The 19294-nt window shown below is 41.8% G+C and overlaps 1 protein-coding gene and 1 long non-coding RNA gene across 2 annotated transcripts; one reads left to right on the forward strand and one right to left on the reverse strand.

Annotated features, from left to right (window-relative positions):
• Positions 1-2309, forward strand: LOC131683343 (uncharacterized). Its single transcript, XR_009304510.1, has 5 exons — positions 1-250; positions 321-866; positions 919-1242; positions 1302-1976; positions 2041-2309. It is a non-coding gene; the product is annotated as an uncharacterized LOC131683343 (long non-coding RNA).
• Positions 2310-9443: 7134 nt separating this feature from the next.
• On the reverse strand, positions 9444-9794 carry LOC131680479 (hemiasterlin resistant protein 1-like). Its single transcript, XM_058961189.1, has one exon. It carries the CDS (start codon positions 9792-9794, stop codon positions 9444-9446), a length of 351 nt encoding a protein of 116 aa, XP_058817172.1.
• Between the last annotated feature and the right edge of the window lie 9500 nt (positions 9795-19294).

Consider the following 19294-nt stretch of genomic DNA (forward strand, 5'->3'; position numbering starts at 1 on the left):
TCCATTGCATAATATAATTATAGTGTATAGTTCATGAATCCGAAGTGGTTCAAAAGGATGTCGCTGTACAGATTCAGAGCGGCCGCTTCCAGCTCAGCAAAAGTGAAAGCCACTTGACGGTTAAATTCGTAGTGTGTCCGCTGATAGCGCTCGGGGACAGAAAAATCTCATAGGTCAGAGTCGCTTCCGACTTCGTTACCGTCAACATTAAACACAACAGCAAGATACTTGGAAAGGACTTTCTCGTTCGGTAAGTTTTTACCATAAGCTTCCCCCTGCAACATTCTTTTTCATGTCTAGATGTCCTTGTTGATTTACAGAACAAACATAATGGAAGCGTATTCTACACGCACATATTCACTCGGGCCAACCGTGTGACTCATTTGGAAAAAGGACTCATCGTCGGTTTCATGGCAGCGAAGTGAGCAGACAAAAAAGGCATCGTTTTTTTCCACATGATCGTTCTGAGCAAAATTCAGCGATTTGCCAGGAATAAACCACCGATGAGACAGTACCCGTTCGGATTCAGGACGTTTTCCCATACATTGTACCCGGTCGAAGCGATGGCAAGCGATGCAGATAACTGGGTCAAAAAGGCGGAGGTTCTGGGAATTTATGCACTCGTAAGTGTTCTTTTTGTCATAACCACCTAAACTATTTTTGGAACCATCATTGTTCCATGGGATTTAACTTTTCCTTCGGTTAGCGATCTGAGTATGACCAAGGACAAGGAATCAGAACCGGCGACTGACAGTCCAGAGAAAGAGAATGCGGAAAAACCTTCTAGTCCATAGCTCCTGAACAAAAACGAGCTGAAGCGAATATGGAGAAACAGCTTCCTCCACGGAAAATGCAGAGGCATGCAAGTAAGTCGAAATATTTAGTGTCAGCTTTAAAATTACCCGATTAATCTTTTAGCGCGGCGGATGCAAGTTTGCTAATTGAAATTTTTCGCAAAGATCTAGTAGAATTAAAACTGGGGGTGCTGCGAAACGATCCTTTTTCGACGCTATACTCGGTTAAAACTATCGACGCTTTGCACTTGATGCCGGAACTGCCCACCCCGAGAGCAGATGAGCGCTGGGGAATGTTTTCAGCCACCTGGAGGAGGAAGTTCAGCGCGGAAGAAATGTTACCAGACTTCGCCGATCTGGTATCTGGACTTTTTTTGATGATCTCATAGAGATTGGGTGTGCAGATGGCCGTTTAAAGTTCTGGGAGGGAACGACTGGTAACTTTTAGGTAAATTGTTTGGAGTCATTTGTTTTTTATTACAACTATTGACGGACGTTTCATTGCAGGATATATATGAAGCTGAAAACAACCACAACAATGGGGTAACTAACATAAACCTCGCCGGTGACAAAGTGATAGTCGCACGGTTGAGTGAACGAATCGATTTTCTGAGACTGGAAACGTACACGTAAGGTTTTCAGATCGATTGGGGATTTACGTCTGCATATGGGCGAAGTAAGTTCTATGTTTCAAGCAATTTTTTAAGCTCACCTAGGGCGCAGACAGATTTTACTTGTTCTTTTAAAATACTGTATATTCTAAGTCATTTAATTTTCAGTCTGTAATGAGTATGTCATCAAGTGCCTTAATTCTTTTTCTTTTTAGCCCACGTACGCAGCGGTTCGGTAGGAAGCATTAGTTTATTTCAGCAACTCGCCGGCTCAAATCCGTCCACAGCGTTGCCAGCTCAACATCACGCATCCGAGGAGGAGCTTCGATGTATCCTGGAGTTTCACCAGCAGGGTCACCGGTGACATGTTTGGAAGAGGCGGGCGGTACAGTCATTACTGGCAGCCAGGGCCACACTGTTAACGTGTTCCGGCTTGATAGCCACCTATTGCAGTTCACCCTAAACGGCCATTGCGGTCCTATCACATGTATTTTCATAGACCAGTGGCAGGCCGAGATGGGCGCATCTGGTTGCCAGGATGGTGTGCTATGTGTGTGGGACTTGATACGGGGTATGTCAGCCAAATTTACGGTATGGCCTAAATCTACATAATTAAATTGATTGGTTATTTATAGGTGCCTGTATGTACAAAATTGAAGCCCATGACGACATGACGTCGCACTTGCCTGTTCCCCGAGTTACGCAATATCGCTCGGACTGAACGAACGAATACGGTTTTGGGATAGATTTCAGGGTTAGCCGCTCAACACCATGACCGTCAGTCATGCATATTCATCGCTTGTGATGCTGACGCTTCTGAACGAAGCCATTGCTAGCACGAGTTTTTGATTTGGAAGGATAGTTGCTGAGGACCATTCTCACAAGAGTATAAAAGTTCTAACCTCAAAAACAGACAACAATAAAATGTATTTCTTTCAGAGTTTATAATATCCATTACATGATCAAATGCGCTGATGGGTTAGGCTTTGGATTCGGCTATATTCCATCGTCATTGAAGCTAGATCATAGAATCATGTTAATTTGACAGACTGCAAGTGTTATTAGTAGCACAAACAGCTAGCAGCCCAGCTAGTATTGTTCTTTCTGCTTGCAACCAACCTGGTTATATTGATGTCAATGCTAAATTCGCTGTTGCAGCTGTATGGTCGCTATACTGTTCCATGTGTTATGGGATTCGCTATTAACATGGGACAGTTATGCTTAGAGCACCAGATTCTAAAAGCGACCAATTTTGGCCAATCGCTGGAGACAAAATCACGCGTAACAATTAATAATAAATTAAATTGTTGCTGAGTAATTTTTGTTGTACATGAATAAAACATACCGATTGCCTCGTTACCTATGCTGCCGTGATCCGCATAACAGTCCCATTTGGGTTTCCTATGCAGATGGGACAGTTATGCGTATCACGGCAGTATGGCTAAATAACCATTAGAAAGGTTATGAGCTTATGTTATCGCATTTTATGATCATTTATACTACGTAACAATTAATAATAAGTTACATTATTGCTGAGTATTTTTTGATGTACATGAATAAAACATACCGATTTCCTCGTTACCTATGGCTAAATAACCATTAAAAAGGTTATGAGTTTATTGTTATCGCATTTATAATTATTTATACTACTTTCAAGTGATCGATTTTAAAGATACGACTCGCACTTTAAGCACCCCTTCACCGCGCCATCAAAATAAAAATAAGTCATACTCCTAATGAACTAATATTTTTTTTTATTCATTTCGTTTATTTGATAGGCACAAATGCGTTAGCTTGGCGGTGCCGAATTCTTTTGTTTTTACATTTTGAATATCTTAAAACTAGGAGGTTACAATGTTGAAATATTTTTTTTATAAAAGAAAAAATTTACAGCTATCTTAAGACTAGAAAAAAAAAATTCTATATATAAGAGAGGGGGCAAAAGATTTTTTTTTATGAAAAATTATAAAACAAGGAATTCAATAGTAATAGTTTTTTAGGAAATATTTACAGTTATCTTAAAACTAACAATATAGTTTGGTACACAAAAGGGGGAACAAATATTTATGAAAAATTTCACAGATGTTTTAAAACTAGGGATACAATTCTATTTACAAGATGGGGGGCAATAGTTTTAACAAAGAATAGAAATTACAACTATCTTAAAACTAGGAATACGGAATACAAATTTGATTTTTTATCGGATACTTATGCTTGGTCATTTCCAAAATCGGTGTAGAAGTAGTTGTATCAAGGACAGGGGAGAGAAGGCGTAGATGGTGACCGGTAGAGAAGAGCAAAACTTGCAACTTTCGGGCAAACGGGAGATCAGCGAAAAAAATTTGCGCCTCAGTCTAGTAGGTCGGATTGGCGGATGGTATTCTTCGGACCCGCGGGGAATCCTTCAAAGGGAATCCTTCGGACCTCGAGTCGCTCTCGCTTCAGATTCCGTAGTGATAAGGGCGACGGCGGTTACATAGTGGCAGTCTGAAGCTTATCGGTTCCACACGGCAAGAGGAAACTTCTAAAAACGAGAAATAAAAAGAGAGGGGCTAAATTGGGATATTTATCGTTTTTATGAAAGTATAAATAAGGGACATATAGGGGAAATCACGATTTTCCAGCATATCTCGGACTGGGACATTGGGTGGTCTACCTCGGGCCCGAAGGGAATCCTTTAACTGAGACCTGGCGTCCAAATACCCGGCGCATACCCAGACAACGTGCTCGATGTCATGATAGCCCTCGTCACAAGCGCACAGACTACTCTCCGCTAGCCCAATACGCCGCAAATGTGCATCTAAGGTGTAGTGGTTGGACATAAGTCGGGACATTACACGAATAAAATCCCGACCCACATCCATCCCCCTGAACCAAGGCTTCGTTGATACCTTTGGGATAATGGAATGTAGCCATCGTCCAAGTTCACCATTGCTCCACGAGGTTTGCCAACTGTTGAGTGTCCTCTGACGACAAATACTAAAAAATTCGTTGAAGCAGATTGGTCTTTCGTATATGTCACCATTTAATGCGCCCACCTTTGCTAATGAGTCGGCCTTTTCATTGCCCGGGATAGAACAATGAGAGGGGACCCAAACAAAGGTAATCTGATAAGATTTTTCAGATAACGTACACAAGGACTCCTGTATCTTCCCCAGAAAATACGGGAATTGCATTTTAGGCTTCACCGCACGAAGAGCCTCGATAGAGCTGAGGCTGTCCGAAATGATGAAGTAGTGATCTGTGGGCAGAGTGTCGATGATCCCAAGGGTGTACTGAATTGCAGCTAACTCTGCGACGTAAACTGAAGCGGGATCATTGAGCTTGAATGAAGCGGTGATAGTATTGTTGAAGATACCGAAGCCAGTGGACCCATCGAGATTTGATCCGTCAGTGTAGAACATTTTGTCACAGTCGACTTTTCGGAATTTATTATAAAATATATTGGGGATCACTTGAGGGCGTATATGGTCCGGGATTCCACGAATCTCTTCCTTCATGGATGTGTCGAAGAATACAGTAGAATCAGAAGTATCTAGGAAACGAACACGGTTGGGAGTATACGTAGAAGGATTAATGCTCTGTGCCATGTAGTCGAAGTACAAGGACATAAATCGGGTTTGAGAATTAAGCTCGACGAGCCTCTCGAAGTTATCAATCACCAACGGGTTCAGAATGTCGCATCGGATGAGCAATCGATATGAGAGTTCCCAAAATCGATTTTTTAGCGGAAGAACGCCCGCCAGCACTTCGAGACTAATCGTATGGGTCGAATGCATGCAACCCAAGGCAATGCGCAAGCAACGATACTGGATTCTCTCCAGTTTGATGAAGTGTATGTTCGCAGCGGAGCGGAAACAGAAACACCCGTACTCCACCACCGACAATATCGTTGTTTTGTACAACCTGATCAGGTCTCCTGGGTGAGCACCCCACCATGTTCCAGTTATTGTTCGGAGAAAATTGATCCTTTGTTGGCATTTCTGTTTCAGATACCTAATGTGACATCCCCAGGTACCTTTAGAGTCGAACCAGACCCCGAGATATTTAAATGTGAAAACCTGGTTGATCGTTACACCCATTAATAGAAGCTGGAGTTGCGCCGGCTCACGCTTCCTAGAAAAAAACAACCAACTCAGTTTTCTCCGTGGAGAACTCAATACCCAGCTGAAGAGCCCAAGCAGACAAATTGTCCAAGGTATTTTGTAATGGTCCTTGCAAGTCGGCAGCTTTGGGCCCTGTAACAGAGACCACCCCGTCGTCTGCAAGTTGCCTTAGCGTGCATGAATTGGCAAGACAATCGTCAATGTCATTCACGTAAAAATTGTAGAGCAGGGGACTTAGACATGAGCCCTGGGGAAGACCCATGTAGCTAAATCGCGATGTTGTTAAATCGCCATGCGAAAAGTGCATGTGCTTTTCAGACAACAGGTTTAGCAAAAAGTTATTTAAAATTGGTGAAAGACCATGCTGGTGCAGCTTCTCTGACAGAATGTTGATAGAAACTGAGTCAAAAGCCCCCTTAATATCCAAGAAGACTGATGCCATCTGCTCTTTGTTAGCATAGGCCATTTGGATTTCTGTAGAAAGCAACGCAAGGCAATCGTTCGTCCCTTTGCCTTTGCGGAAGCCAAATTGTGTATCTGACAGTAAGCCATTTGCTTCAACCCAATTGTCGAGGCGAAACAAGATCATTTTTTCGAACAACTTCCGAATACAGGACAGCATTGCAATCGGCCGATACGAGTTGTGGTCGGAGGCTGGTTTTCCTGGTTTTTGAATGGCGATGACCTTCACTTGCCTCCAGTCATGAGGGACAATGTTACCCTCAAGAAACTTGTTAAATAAGTTCAGCAAGCGCCTTTTTGCAGTGTCAGGCAGATTCTTCAGCAAGTTGAATTTGATTCTGTCTAACCCTGGGGCGTTATTGTTGCATGATAAGAGAGCAAGTGAAAACTCCACCATCGAAAACGGTGTTTCGTTCGCGGTATCGGGAGGAGACGCGGCGCGGCACGTTTTCTGTACCGGGACAGAGTCCGGACAGATCTTCTTGGCGAAAGCGAATATCCAACGGTTTGAATATTCCACGCTCTCGTTACGGTTACGCATACGTCGAGCCGTACCCCAAAGAGTGCTCATCGCTGTTTCTCTCGTTAACCCGTCGACGAACCGGCGCCAATAACTGCGTTTTTTGGCTTTCATTAGACTCTTCATTCGCTTTTCTAACGACGCGTACTGTTGATAGCTAGCGGGTAACCCGTCTTCCCGGAAGGCCTTATATGCAGTGGACTTCTCCGCGTACAGCTCTGAGCACTCTTTATCCCACCACAGGGTGGGAGACCGTCCATGGGTATTCGCGCTGGGTACTGGTTTAGTCTGAGCTTGATTCGCACTGTCGAGAATCAAGCCAGCCAAAAACCTGTACTCTTCCTCCGGAGGAAGTTCTTGAGTGGATTCGATTTTAACGGATATCGCGGTCGCGTAACTCTTCCAATCAATGTTCCGTGTGAGGTCATACGAGGCATTAATTGTTTTCGATGGTCTTGAACCGTTAGCAATTGAAATCACGATAGGCAAATGATCGCTACCGTGGGGATCAGGGATCACCTTCCACATGCAATCTAACTGTAGCGATGTCGAGCAAAGCGATAAATCCAACGCGCTTGCGCGTGCTGGTGGTGTAGGAATCCGCGTCATTTCTCCCGTGTTTAAGATGGTCATGTTGAAATTGTCGCAAAGATCTTGGATTAATGTTGATCTATTATCATCATGAAGACAGCCCCATACCGTACCGTGCGAGTTAAAGTCTCCCAGAACTAGCCGCGGTGCCGGTAAGGATTCCGTGATATTACAAAGCGTTCGGTGCCCTACCGAGGCTCTAGGAGGAATGTAGATGGAAGCAATGCAAAGGTCTTTACCTTTGATTAAAACTTGACAAGCGACAATTTCAATGCCTGGTGTCGAAGGGAGGTTAATTCGGTTGAAAGAATAGCACTTTTTGATCCCCAAAAGTACTCCTCCATAAGGGTTTTCTCGATCCAGACGGATTATATTAAAGTCGTGGAAGTTGAGATTTATATCAGAAGTTAACCAGGTTTCACATAATGCGAAAGCATCACATTTTAAACTGTTTAGTAAGAATTTGAAGGAATCGATTTTCGGGAGGATACTTCTGCAATTCCACTGTAGAACAGTGATCGAATCGGTGACCTCGTTCGATGACTTAGCCATCGAAGGATACGATCGCTGCAAGGAGGGGCCATTTAGTAGTCAACTGCTTCAAAAATGTTTGCACTATAGGGAGAAAACGTATCAGAAGGCTTTTAAGAGGATCAGTAACATTGAAAGCTGTGAAAATTAAGTCCACTATGTCAGAAAATTTCATTAGTCCGTTACTGGACTGAGTATCTGTTTGAAAAACGGGGACACTTGGGGTTTTTGGTGTCCCTGGAAGTGGTGGGTACTCCTTGTTAGAATTAATATTTCCAAGTCCTGGAGCAAATTGCTTCGGCTTTTGTGCATCACTTCCGTTGGATTTATTGGTTGTAGATGGCGCACTCTGAGTGGACGACACCTTGGCACCCTTACGAGGCAATGTAGGGGAGGCTAGATTTCTCCTCTTCCTGGATTCCCCTGGGTTAACCAATGATGTTCCCTCTTGTGGGTCGTCAGATTCTTGCTCAACGCCAGCGAAAAGAGCAAAGGAATTTTCGGAAGGGACAGATGGCGAAGCATTCTTTAGCATTTCTGCATAAGAGTGCCTCGAGCGATCCTTAAGGGAGCGCTTAATTTTATCCCCGCGCTGCTTGTACACCGGGCATGACTTAAGAGCATGCGGAGGGCCCCCGCAGTAAATACACTTCTCAGTTTCTCCACCGCAAGCGTCATCCTCATGCTCTCCCTCGCATTTGCCGCACCGTTTTTTATTGCCACAATAAGTGGCTGTGTGGCCCAGTTGCTTGCAATTGCTGCAGTTCATTACCCGCGGTACAAACAGGCGAACGGGTAAGCGAACCCTATCCAGGAGGACATAGTTGGGAAGAGCAGACCCGGAGAAAGTCACCCGAATCGAGTCTGACGGAGAATAAGTTGTCTTATCATTTTCTGTTTTTGCGGAATACAATTGCTTGCATTCCAGAATCTTCACCTTTTGAAGTGAAGGGTCCTTAAAGCAGCCAACCCCGTACTTCAACAGGTCTTCGCACTTTAGACCCGGTTCGGCGACTATTCCATCGATCCCCACTGCCCTACAAGGCAACTACACTCTGAATTGTTTCGTAAAACGCTCGCTGCGAGCAATCTGGTTTGCCTGATCGAGGTCATTTACTATAACGCGTATCTTATTGGCTCGAACACGTGTTATCTGAGCTACGGCCGGGTAGTTAGCAGTCAGCTCCCGTGATATTTCTAGAATATTGGGCGATTTCGTGTTGGGCCGGAAATACACCACCCAGGGTCCATTTGAACTGGCTGGGTATGTTTTAATACGGGGAGGACTGGGGGAATCAGGGGAGGGAGTAATATCGGGTTTATCCGGTAAATCCATGGGAATATCATTCCCATCCAATGTTCCTTCGCCCTCGGCCATTTAGGCACGAGGATAGCACGTGGTGTAAACGAGAGATGAAACTTGTATTCAGGGGAAAGGGAAGAAGTAGAGACCGATCGGGGAAAGGGAAACGAAAGAAAGAAAAATAATACTTAGCTTATATAGCGGCGTGTCCGGCAATTCTGGTATTCACTTCACCAGCCTGGGCACCGGCGAACAAAGACTGCCTCAAACAATAGTTAACCTTCACTGACAATATATATTCTTGTTCACTTTATGCACAGCACCAGAAAACGAACTGCTTCGATCGAGAGCTCGGAGAGTTATGAACTAATATTTATTAAAATATTTACTAAATAAAAACATAGACCTGATAGTTCGTTTGCAAAAAAACACCGAAGCACAGTGAGTTGGTGTTAATGCTCTATCTGTGATCCTATAGTGCTGCAGGATTTGGCCAACATTTATACTATTTTTATTCAATCAACTTTAAGGAAAATGTATCACGTGAACGCTATATATATGGACTTCTATACTTGGTAATTGTTCCGAATCACACTCGACCTGGCCTTGGGTACAAGATATTTGCTTGATCTCCCACGAGCATGGTTCTGCCGGAGTGTTTGCCTCGCCCGATACCGGGGCAGCCTGTCCTAGCGAGGCTGCCTCTTGTGAATCGGAACCGCTGAACATTCCGATGAGATCATGTCCAACGGTGTTACCGACGAAGCCGATCGCTACACTACCAGCAGTAGCTGCGATTTGAGCAATTAATCCAAAGGCCTGGTTGGGAGCTACCATTGGTGCAGCGACAGCCGAGTGTGATGCAGACTGGACCATCGGCTAACTCGATTCCGGCGAGGTGGAGCGGCTGCAACTGGTGCGGACCTATATTGCGATGTATATAATTTCAAGGATTACTAGAGATTACCAATTACCAGAGATCATCAAAATGTTTTGTGGCTAATGTTGTAATTCAGCAAAAAAACAAAACAAGTTATCGCAACAAATAAAATCGCTTTCTTCAACGAATCGTGGACAAGAAAAATCTAAATGCCAAATTTAATGGAACATTGCCTAATGACGTCAAATAAAAATGAAAGCCTAGCGAGCTTGTTAATACAAGATATTCGTAAACCAAATCAAGTTTCTCATACTGCGGTCAAAAAAAAAATTCTAAGCCTATGTAAACAAGCTCTGCGAAATGTCAAAAAAGTGAGGTTAAACATTTTCATCCAATGCATGCAATGTTCTACAGCGAGAGGTTCATTTTAGTTTGTTTACATTGCTAATGAATTTTGTACTGCGATTCACCACTTCATTTACCGCGTTGCCAAGAACTTAAGTGAAAATATTCAAAACAGTGCTGCCCAAACGCACATTTTACTTGCACACCATTCTTGCTGAGGTGAAAAAAATATTCAACATTCTTGCATATTTCAAATTTTAAAAAATCATTAAAAAATCATGATAGCTCCTAAAAATCTCATTTTTACGGAAATGTTCTTATAATTGTGTAATCTTTCGATTAAAAATAAGAAAAACAGGTGTTAGGTCTGACGAGAAAGGTCTATTGACAGCGGTTATTCCTCTACCCAGTCAAACTAGTCCGGAACCGATTCGGACTTCCATCATAAATTCCAGCTCAAATGCATCAACCGATAGAGTCGGAATCGGTTGTTTTCTTTGAGCAAGATTCCATACTGAATCCATTCAGGATTTCGAACCGGTTCCAGAATAGATTTGACGAATAGTTGGGATAGGTTGGTGTGGCGGCGCTAGTGTTCATCGTATATTCATTCAAATGTTTACACACGTTTTTTAAATATTTTTGTTCGATCATGGATGTCTGTTCTCTGTGGTAAAAGGTTAACATTAAAAAAAATCAAATATCTTCCCAACTTTTTTTTCTCGGAAACAGTAACATTATTTGTGAAATTGCTATATCAATTTTTCGCTGGGCAGTAAAATTAATTATTACATGAAGTTTTATTGTAGATCTACACTAAGTCAAACAATGTTGAAACAGTAATATCCATAATATCCATTGTTTTGTGACTGTTTATAGAGTATATGCTGTTTTAAATTTCTATCCGGGCTGATTGCGACTAGCACATTATACAAAGGGTAGTTTCTGTAACTGACAAGTTTTCGTTGTGCTTATAAATAAATTAGAAAGGATTCAGAAACACGTAAAAGCAAGCGACTAAATAAAGCTCACCCGTAAAAGGAACCGGAATTCTAGCTGGTTCTAGTTCGTATTCCTGTTCCAAGGACAACCGATTCTAATTATTAATCTAACTATTCAGTGTTGTGTTACTAGAACCGGAATAGAAAGTAAACAGTGGCCCTCATTTGCACTTAAGACCTTTCGAAAAGTTCATCTAGAAATGATAATTCATCCCACGAAAGCAGGGTGGCCAGACCTACCGATTTATCGGTAGTCCTACCGATTTTGGTCTTCCCTACCGATTCACAGACGACCAAGACAAAACTACCGATATTTTGTTATTCCTACCGAAAACTACTGATTTTTATTGATTTTGGACACATCCTACTCAACATTCATTTTTTGGGTTGGATTTGGTCTAAGATCTGTGTAGTCAGTATTTTACAATTGTATGCTGTACTACGTTTTTGGGACAACAACCTGGCCTACCGATAACTACCGATAAACATTTAGTGACCCTACCGATATTAAGGAATTCTATCTGGCCACCCTGCACGAAAGACTAAAATACCCACTGAGACGTCCAAAAAATTGTTGCAAAATCGTTCAACACGGGTCCAACGATGGACGTCTGTTGAACGGTTATTTGGACGTTGTCCAAATTGGTCCAACGAACGTCCTTCATTGGACGATTTTGAAACCAACCGTTCTTAGAGGGTAGCTTCGACAGCTTCCCAGTAAAGTTCAGCCGGAAATGAACTGGAATTCTGGCTGGTTCCAGCTCGTATTCCGGCTCCAGTAACACAACCGATTCTAACTAGAATCGGTTGTATCACTGGAGCCGGAATACGAACTGGAACCAGCCAGAATTCCGGTTCATTTCCACGTGAGCTTAACTGGGTTCGAGTGAATTTTGCACCGTTGAGACCCAGTAAATGAAATGGCGGATAGGCAGTTTTGAATAGATGCTGGCAAGCGGTAAGCTATTAGAATATTAGTCTAGGCACCCTCATTTCCAGCTGAACTTAACTGGGTTCATTCTCCTCACATGAAGTTCATCCGAATGGTGAAAAATATGGGGAATCAAGGCAAGATAACACATGAGAATGTTGGGCGAGATGGACAATTTACAGTATTTTTGATTTTTTCAATAGAGGCTTCAAATCACGAAATCAATAAGTAGAATAAAATCAGCAATAAAAATATTATTATATTTACTCATAAAAAATTTTGACGAGAAAGGTCTATTATATGAGTGCACTTGTAAGGACAACCGCTATCAATACATATGAAAAACTGGTACAATTTTTCCAAATTAAAGATCCCTATTGCCTTTAAATCGCATTCGCAAATTGCATTTGTTCCTAGGGGCAATTAGCACAGGCGAGTTGAGTCAAACTGTTTAAATCGCCTGACCATGTTCGTCCGCATTTTTTTGACCAGGATGACAGGTGGAGGAAAACAAATCGTTGAACACACTAACACAGTTACAGATTGTCAAGTAGTCTATCCAGCTTTTTACGTGCCATAACGGTGGTCTAAATTGTTCAGTTCGTAATACGTTTAATTAGGTTTTACACCAACCGACATAACCCAACAAAATGAGGCGGATGAACTTCGTTTGACAATTCTCGGTGGTTTGTTTACATGGGAGTTACGTGAGTGCAAATGCAACAGATGAGCACCCGTTGCACTCGCACTCACGCAACTGACAAAGTAAACAAACCACCGAGAATTGTCAAATATGAACTTCATTCATCATGAGTTCATTCGTGTCGTCATCTTGCAGAGCCCAATTGCCTTTTTTGACAATAATCGTTTACGACAGCTTGATAGCAACGCCCAGTTGAAGATGTCGGGCGTTCATTGAATAAACATCCAACGCATTGGACTAACGTAGGATAACTTAATCTCACTGGGCGATTGACGTAAACGATTATTGTCGAAAAAGGGCCATTAATCGTATTACGAACTGAATAATTTAGACCGCCATTATGTCACGTAAAAAGCTGGATACTAGGGTTTTGCTCGGTTCCTGTCAAAATTAGCCAGAAAACGCAAGCAAAACCGAGTTCGCCCAACACCCAGAATTTTATTTATGCATCGATGCACACAGAAAAAAAATATTGGTAAAAGTAAGAGTGTTCCGCGCTTAGCAAAAAAGAACCAACGCCAACTATTAGGTTGAAAGTAAAACTTTTAAATTAATCAAGAATAATAATCAAAGTAAAAGTTTTCCTTTTAAGCAAATAAAGAATAGTACTCAAAACAAAAGTTTTATTTTTAAACTAAGAGTATGCCTTGGTTGTTTTTTGCTAAGAGTGAAAAACTCTTATTTTTACCAACATTTTTTTCTGTGTGTAGTATACGGTTCTATCTGCCTCTCGTTTCTTCTGCTGTAAATTTTATGCATTGGATATATTCGGTCTATCCACTCATTGAATGCTTACTAGAAGTATATGCATGAAAATGCATAAAAATCACAGTAGAAGAAAAGAGACGGGAATAGAAAGTATGCTATTAGCGCATTTCCCCAAAATTTCACGCGGCCTTTCTCGATTGAAAGGAACGACCGCGCTCCATGGAACGCCGCGCTTAGCCCATCTGTCATAATATCGTGATTTTGCATAGCGAAGAACTGAATGATAACGCATGTTGTTCCAAAAAACAGCCCTGCGTTATGCAACACTTTGTGTAGATTGATTATACCGGTTGCAAAAGGTGCCAAATTCACCACGTTCAGTATAATTCAAAAATTCTTTTTAAATTACAGAATTGATAAAATTGGTTAAATTAAACTAATTAATCAGATCCTGTTTACAGAACTGTCCTTGCGTTTAAACCAAAATGGGAGGCTTATTACTTAGATCACTCTAGTTAGAGTGCGGCCAAGACGCGTTTGACGTATCCAAACGAGCAGAAATCTGACGCATTTCTATCGTGAATACGTCAAATTTCATGTTCGTTTGGATACGTCATGGCCTCTTGGTCACACCACAAACGTTTAGGCTAGAACATTTTTTTTCAAAAACCTGTGTAAACTTTCAAATTGATAAATGTTCTATGCTATATTTTCACCCTAGTGAGAAATTTTGGTTTTTACCAAATTTTCCTCCTTAGCGTGAAATATAGCATAGTGCTTTCGCATAGGCCTGCTAAGCCAAGACAAGTTTCGGCTTCACTTGTGTCTCATCGGCATAAACAGAACTTCTGCTCGAACGGGACATCACGTTTGATCAGTCGTTTGATTGAAACACATAGTGTGTTTTAGTTTTAAGGGATTTGCGTCAAGCCGGCGCTAATCTATTCCGACAATGTGTTAGTGTCGGTTTCTGATGAGGCGAAGCCGAAACGCAACATAGTATGATAAATGTTGGAAATCCGTGTTTCACTATTGCCATCTGCGCAATTGTTTGCTATACGTATTTGACAGCTGCACTCTAACTGCATTGTATCGATCACTGCGCCATCTACAAACGTTGACCAAACGTGTTTCAGCCGTCTGATTTATTCGGAATCTCAGTAGCGGGTATTTACACACGATTCAAATCGAGCCTAAACGTCTGTTATCTGTGATTAAACCAAATTCTGACGAAAATTGAAAAGATGTACAATACTTATCTCTTCCAGATCAGGCGTGAGTAATGTTTATTTACATTGCACGATTGGTCTGCTCAATAAGGTATTTTTGGATTCACACTATTCGTCTCTTTCCCTATTCTCTTTGGCAAATACATGTTCTAGTTAAACCAAAAATTTACTGGCAACCTTCCCAGTTAAGCTCAGCCGGAAATGAACCGGAATTCTGGCTGGCTCCAGTTCGCATTTCGGCTCGTGACACAACCGATTCTAGTTAGAATCGGTTGTGTCACTGGAGCCGGAATACGAACAGGAACCAGCCAGAATTCCAGTTCATTTACGACTGAACTTTACTGGGTTACAGCAGCATTATAGCCCGGTCAAACCATTCGGAATTTGATTCGGAGTCCGGAATGGAGTCATTATGGATTCCAAATCAAATGCAACAACCGATTCTAAGTGATTTGGAATCCATAATGACTCCATTCAGAAATCCGAACCGGTTCCGGAATGAGTTTAACTGCCCTCTAAGAACGGTTGGTTTCAAAATCGTCCAATGAAGGACATTCGTTGGACCAATTTGAACAACGTCCAAATAACCGTTCAACAAACGCCCATCGTTGGACCCGTGTTGAGCGATTTTGAAACAATTTTTTGGACGTCTCAGTGGGTGCCCTCTAAGAACGGTTGGTTTCAAAATCGTCCAATGAAGGACGTTCGTTGGACCAATTTGGACAACGTCCAAATAACCGTTCAACGAACGTCCATCGTTGGACCCGTGTTGAACGATTTTGAAACAATGTTTTGGGCGTCTCAGTGGGTGGGAGGAAGCAGTTGGTGCGGCGTGTACGTTTCGGTGAATGTCTCAATATCCACTGAGACGTTCAAAAAATTGTTTCAAAATCGTTCAACACGGGTCCAACGATGGACGTTCGTTGAACGGTTATTTGGACGTTGTCCAAATAGGGATCTTTAATTTGAAAAAAAAAATGTGCCAGTTTTTCATATGTATTGGTAGCGGGTGTCCTTACGAGTACACTCATATCCTTCTTAAACCTTAATTATTCTTTAATGATTTTTAAATTTAAAAATTTCAAATTAAATTCAACCAGCAAACTGACAGTTGTCCTACTAAATGACGTATCTGCTAATATCTCGTTCGCCTCATTGTTAACCGGGACAACACCCCACACAACATGATCTGGTACTTTGTCAATCCGCTAGCAGCCTGCCATCCCAAGTTTATTCTGCAAACTATGGTAGATCTGATAAGGCAACCTATGGAGTCGTGCAAGTCTCATGGGTTTGGATGTGTTATTGTCCTAAAAGGAAACAAACTAAAAAATGTTTTTGCCTTTCTCATATAAAGAAAGGCTATGCAATCACTGTAAAAATCGACTTTTTAACCGAGGCCCGGAGGGCCGAGTGTCATACACCATTCGATTCAGTTCGTCGAGATCGGCAAATGTCTGTGTGTGTATGTATGTGTGTGTGTCATTTAAACTCACACAATTTTCTCAGAGATGGCTGAACCGATTTTCGCAAACTTAGTTTCATCTGAAAGGTATAACGCTCCCATAAGCTGCTATTGAATTTTAAGTTGATCCGACTTCCGGTTCCGGAGTTACGGGTTGAAGAGTGCGGTCACACAGCAAATTCCCATATAAACTGGTTCCACGATGATGTTCAAATGATGTAAAACATATTAAAATTGATGTAACATTACTCTAGTTTGCGGGTCTGGATCACTAATGATCAATCAAAGCAGCTTTGACCACATTGGCCACCTATGACGGTTCATGACGCCCCCGGGGAACCCGCCAAGTTCCTAAGCTAATATCACACCCATTCCTCAACGAATTCTCTACCGATTTTTACAAACTTGATTTCAAATGAAAGATACAGTAATACCATTTACTGCTGCTGAATTTCATTCGGTTCTGACTCTTACTTCCGGAGTTACAGGGGTGTTAGTAAGGATACACTGGAATTTCCCATATAAATCGGTACAATCGTAGTACCTCAGAGGCTAAAAACTATTGAAATGGTCACCAAATTACTTCTAATCGCAGATCTAGATCACTGATTGCCAATCAAACATTCTTTGAATATATTGTCCACTATCGACGATTCCGGAAGTCTGGAATTCCGGGCATATTCTACAATTAAAGTCACATCGGTTCTTCGGTGATGACTGAACCGATTTTCTCAAACCAAGTCTCAAATGGAATACAAAATATGCAGCTGAGTATTCCATCGTCGCCCCCCCCCCCGCCTTGCCCTTACACCTCCTTCCTTCATCACTCCCCTCCCCTTGGACCACCCTCACGCCCGCATTTCCTTCGTCCATCCCGCATACCGAAATAAGATGAAGGGTTTCTGACGCATCCTCCACTCCTACTCTACTAACCCCCCATTCCCTCCACTTTCAAACCCATTCCACAAACATTTCAAAATATAATCACATGAAGATAACATTGAACTCATGCTAATTAAGCTAATTAAATATTATTCGTTTGCCTTTCTCATATAGAAAGGTTATGCAATTCCTCCAAAAACCGCTTTCTAACCGAGGCCAGGAGGGGCCGAGTCTCATATAACATTCGACTCAGTTCGCCGAGATAGCAAAATATCTGTGTGTATGTATGTATGTGTGTGTATGTGCGGATTTGTTAACAAAATGTTCACATCGGTTTCTCGGAGATGGCTGAACCGATTTTTACAAACCAAGATTCAAATGAAAGGTATAATATTCCTATAGGTTGCTATTGAATTTCATTTTCAACCGACACCTTGTTCCGGATTACGAGTTGAAGAGTATGGTTACAAAACAAAATTTGTTGATTTGTCCACATCGGTTTCTCGGAATTTTCTGAACTGATTATGACAAACTTGATTTTAAATGAAAGGTCCATCAGCTACTGTTGAATTTTGTGTGGATCCGAGTTCTGGTTCCTGAATTACAGGGTGATTCGTACGATCACGCAGCAAATCCCGATTCTAACGAATTCTGCGATGAATGTAAGAAGGTGAATTTTTTTCCAAAATGTAAACACTAACTAGAATCGGTTGGTTCACTGGAGCCGGGATACGAACGGGAACCAGCCAGAATTCCGATTCATTTCCGGCTGAGCTTAACTGGGGTATAGTTCAACTACCCAGTAAAGTTCAGCCGGAAATGAACTGGAATTCTGGCTGGTTCCAGTTCGTATTCCGGCTCCAGTGCAACAACCGATTCTAACTAGAATCGGTTGTGTCACTGGAGCCGGAATACGAACTGGAACCAGCCAGAATTCCGGTTCATTTCCGGCTGAGCTTAACTGGGTAATACGACAGGATCCCAGTTAAACTCATTCCGGAACCGGTTCGGATTTCTTAATGGAGTCATTATGGATTCCAAATCAAATGCAACAACCGATTCCGACTCAGAATCGGTTGTTGCATTTGATTTGGAATCCATACTGACTCCATTCAGGATTCCGAATGGTTTGACCGGGATGATGCGCGCAGAAATCTGACAGGGCTGCCAAACCAAGACTGACAGAAATCTAGTAGAACGGTCTCTGCCAGAAAAAAAAATTGTGACTGGGTTTCACGGGAGCCACCACACACAGTAAAAAAATGTTGTCAAAAGAGTTTTCACTCAGGAAAAAACAAGCAACGCATACTCTTAGCAAATACAAATATGTTTTTTGTATTTGCTCTTAGTTTGAAAATAAAACTTATTTTGATTACTATTCTTCATTAGCTTAAAAGGAAAACTTTTGTTTTGATTATTATTCTTGATTAATTTAAGAGTTTTACTTTCAACCTAAAGGCTAGTTTACAGTTTGGAAAATGGGTCACGGGATTTCGAACGGGATATGCGTCGGGATTTGATCAGGGAAAATTTCCCGCCGGGATTTTCCCTAACTGTCAAACCAAAAACTCTGCTGCTTCTTAAAAATACAAACAGTATCAAACTTGTAGCAAATTGCAAACTTTATAAAAATACTATTTTCCCCCTAGGAAATGATTTGTGTTGAATTGTTCCCGGCCGGATTATGTGTGGAGAGTTTTAAAATCCCGTGATGTTTCCCGCGGTTGGGTTTACACTTCAGGAAAACTGTCATTTTCGTGTGCACTGATTTCCCGTTACGGGATTTGAAATCCCGAGCTTCATTTAAAGTACACAGGGACCAAAATCCGAACTGTAAACTAGCCTTCACGGTTAAATAAAACAACCTGCAGAATAAGTTCTTTTAACCTACTTTTGAGTTGTGCGTCGCTTTCGCACTTATTAGTGTTGTCAAAAACGAAAAGAGAGATTCGACTCAGTCGAGGTCTTCCGTGGAGGAAGGTACTTTTGAGTTGTTTGGGGTGAACTCAAAATTAGGTAAATTCAACTTAAATTTGAGTATAAAAAACCTATCAATGAGTTGTAATTTTTGCCGTGGTTAAATGGAAACTACCTTCAACACGATTTACCTAATTTTAAGTTCCCCCACGATACCACGAGATTGAGTCAAAGGAACTCAATTTTATGTAGTTTTTCGTTTCCGTGTTAATAGTAAGCGTTGACTGTTTTTTGCTAACAATGAAAAAACATTTT

This window comes from Topomyia yanbarensis, chromosome 2 (genome assembly GCF_030247195.1).
Source record: "Topomyia yanbarensis strain Yona2022 chromosome 2, ASM3024719v1, whole genome shotgun sequence".
In the NCBI taxonomy this organism is placed as follows: Eukaryota; Metazoa; Arthropoda; class Insecta; order Diptera; family Culicidae; genus Topomyia; species Topomyia yanbarensis.

What these genes read in the sequence shown, in the direction of transcription:
- LOC131680479 (XM_058961189.1), bottom strand. Translation starts at nt 9,794, where the DNA reads ATGGTCCAGTCTGCATCACACTCGGCTGTCGCTGCACCAATGGTAGCT.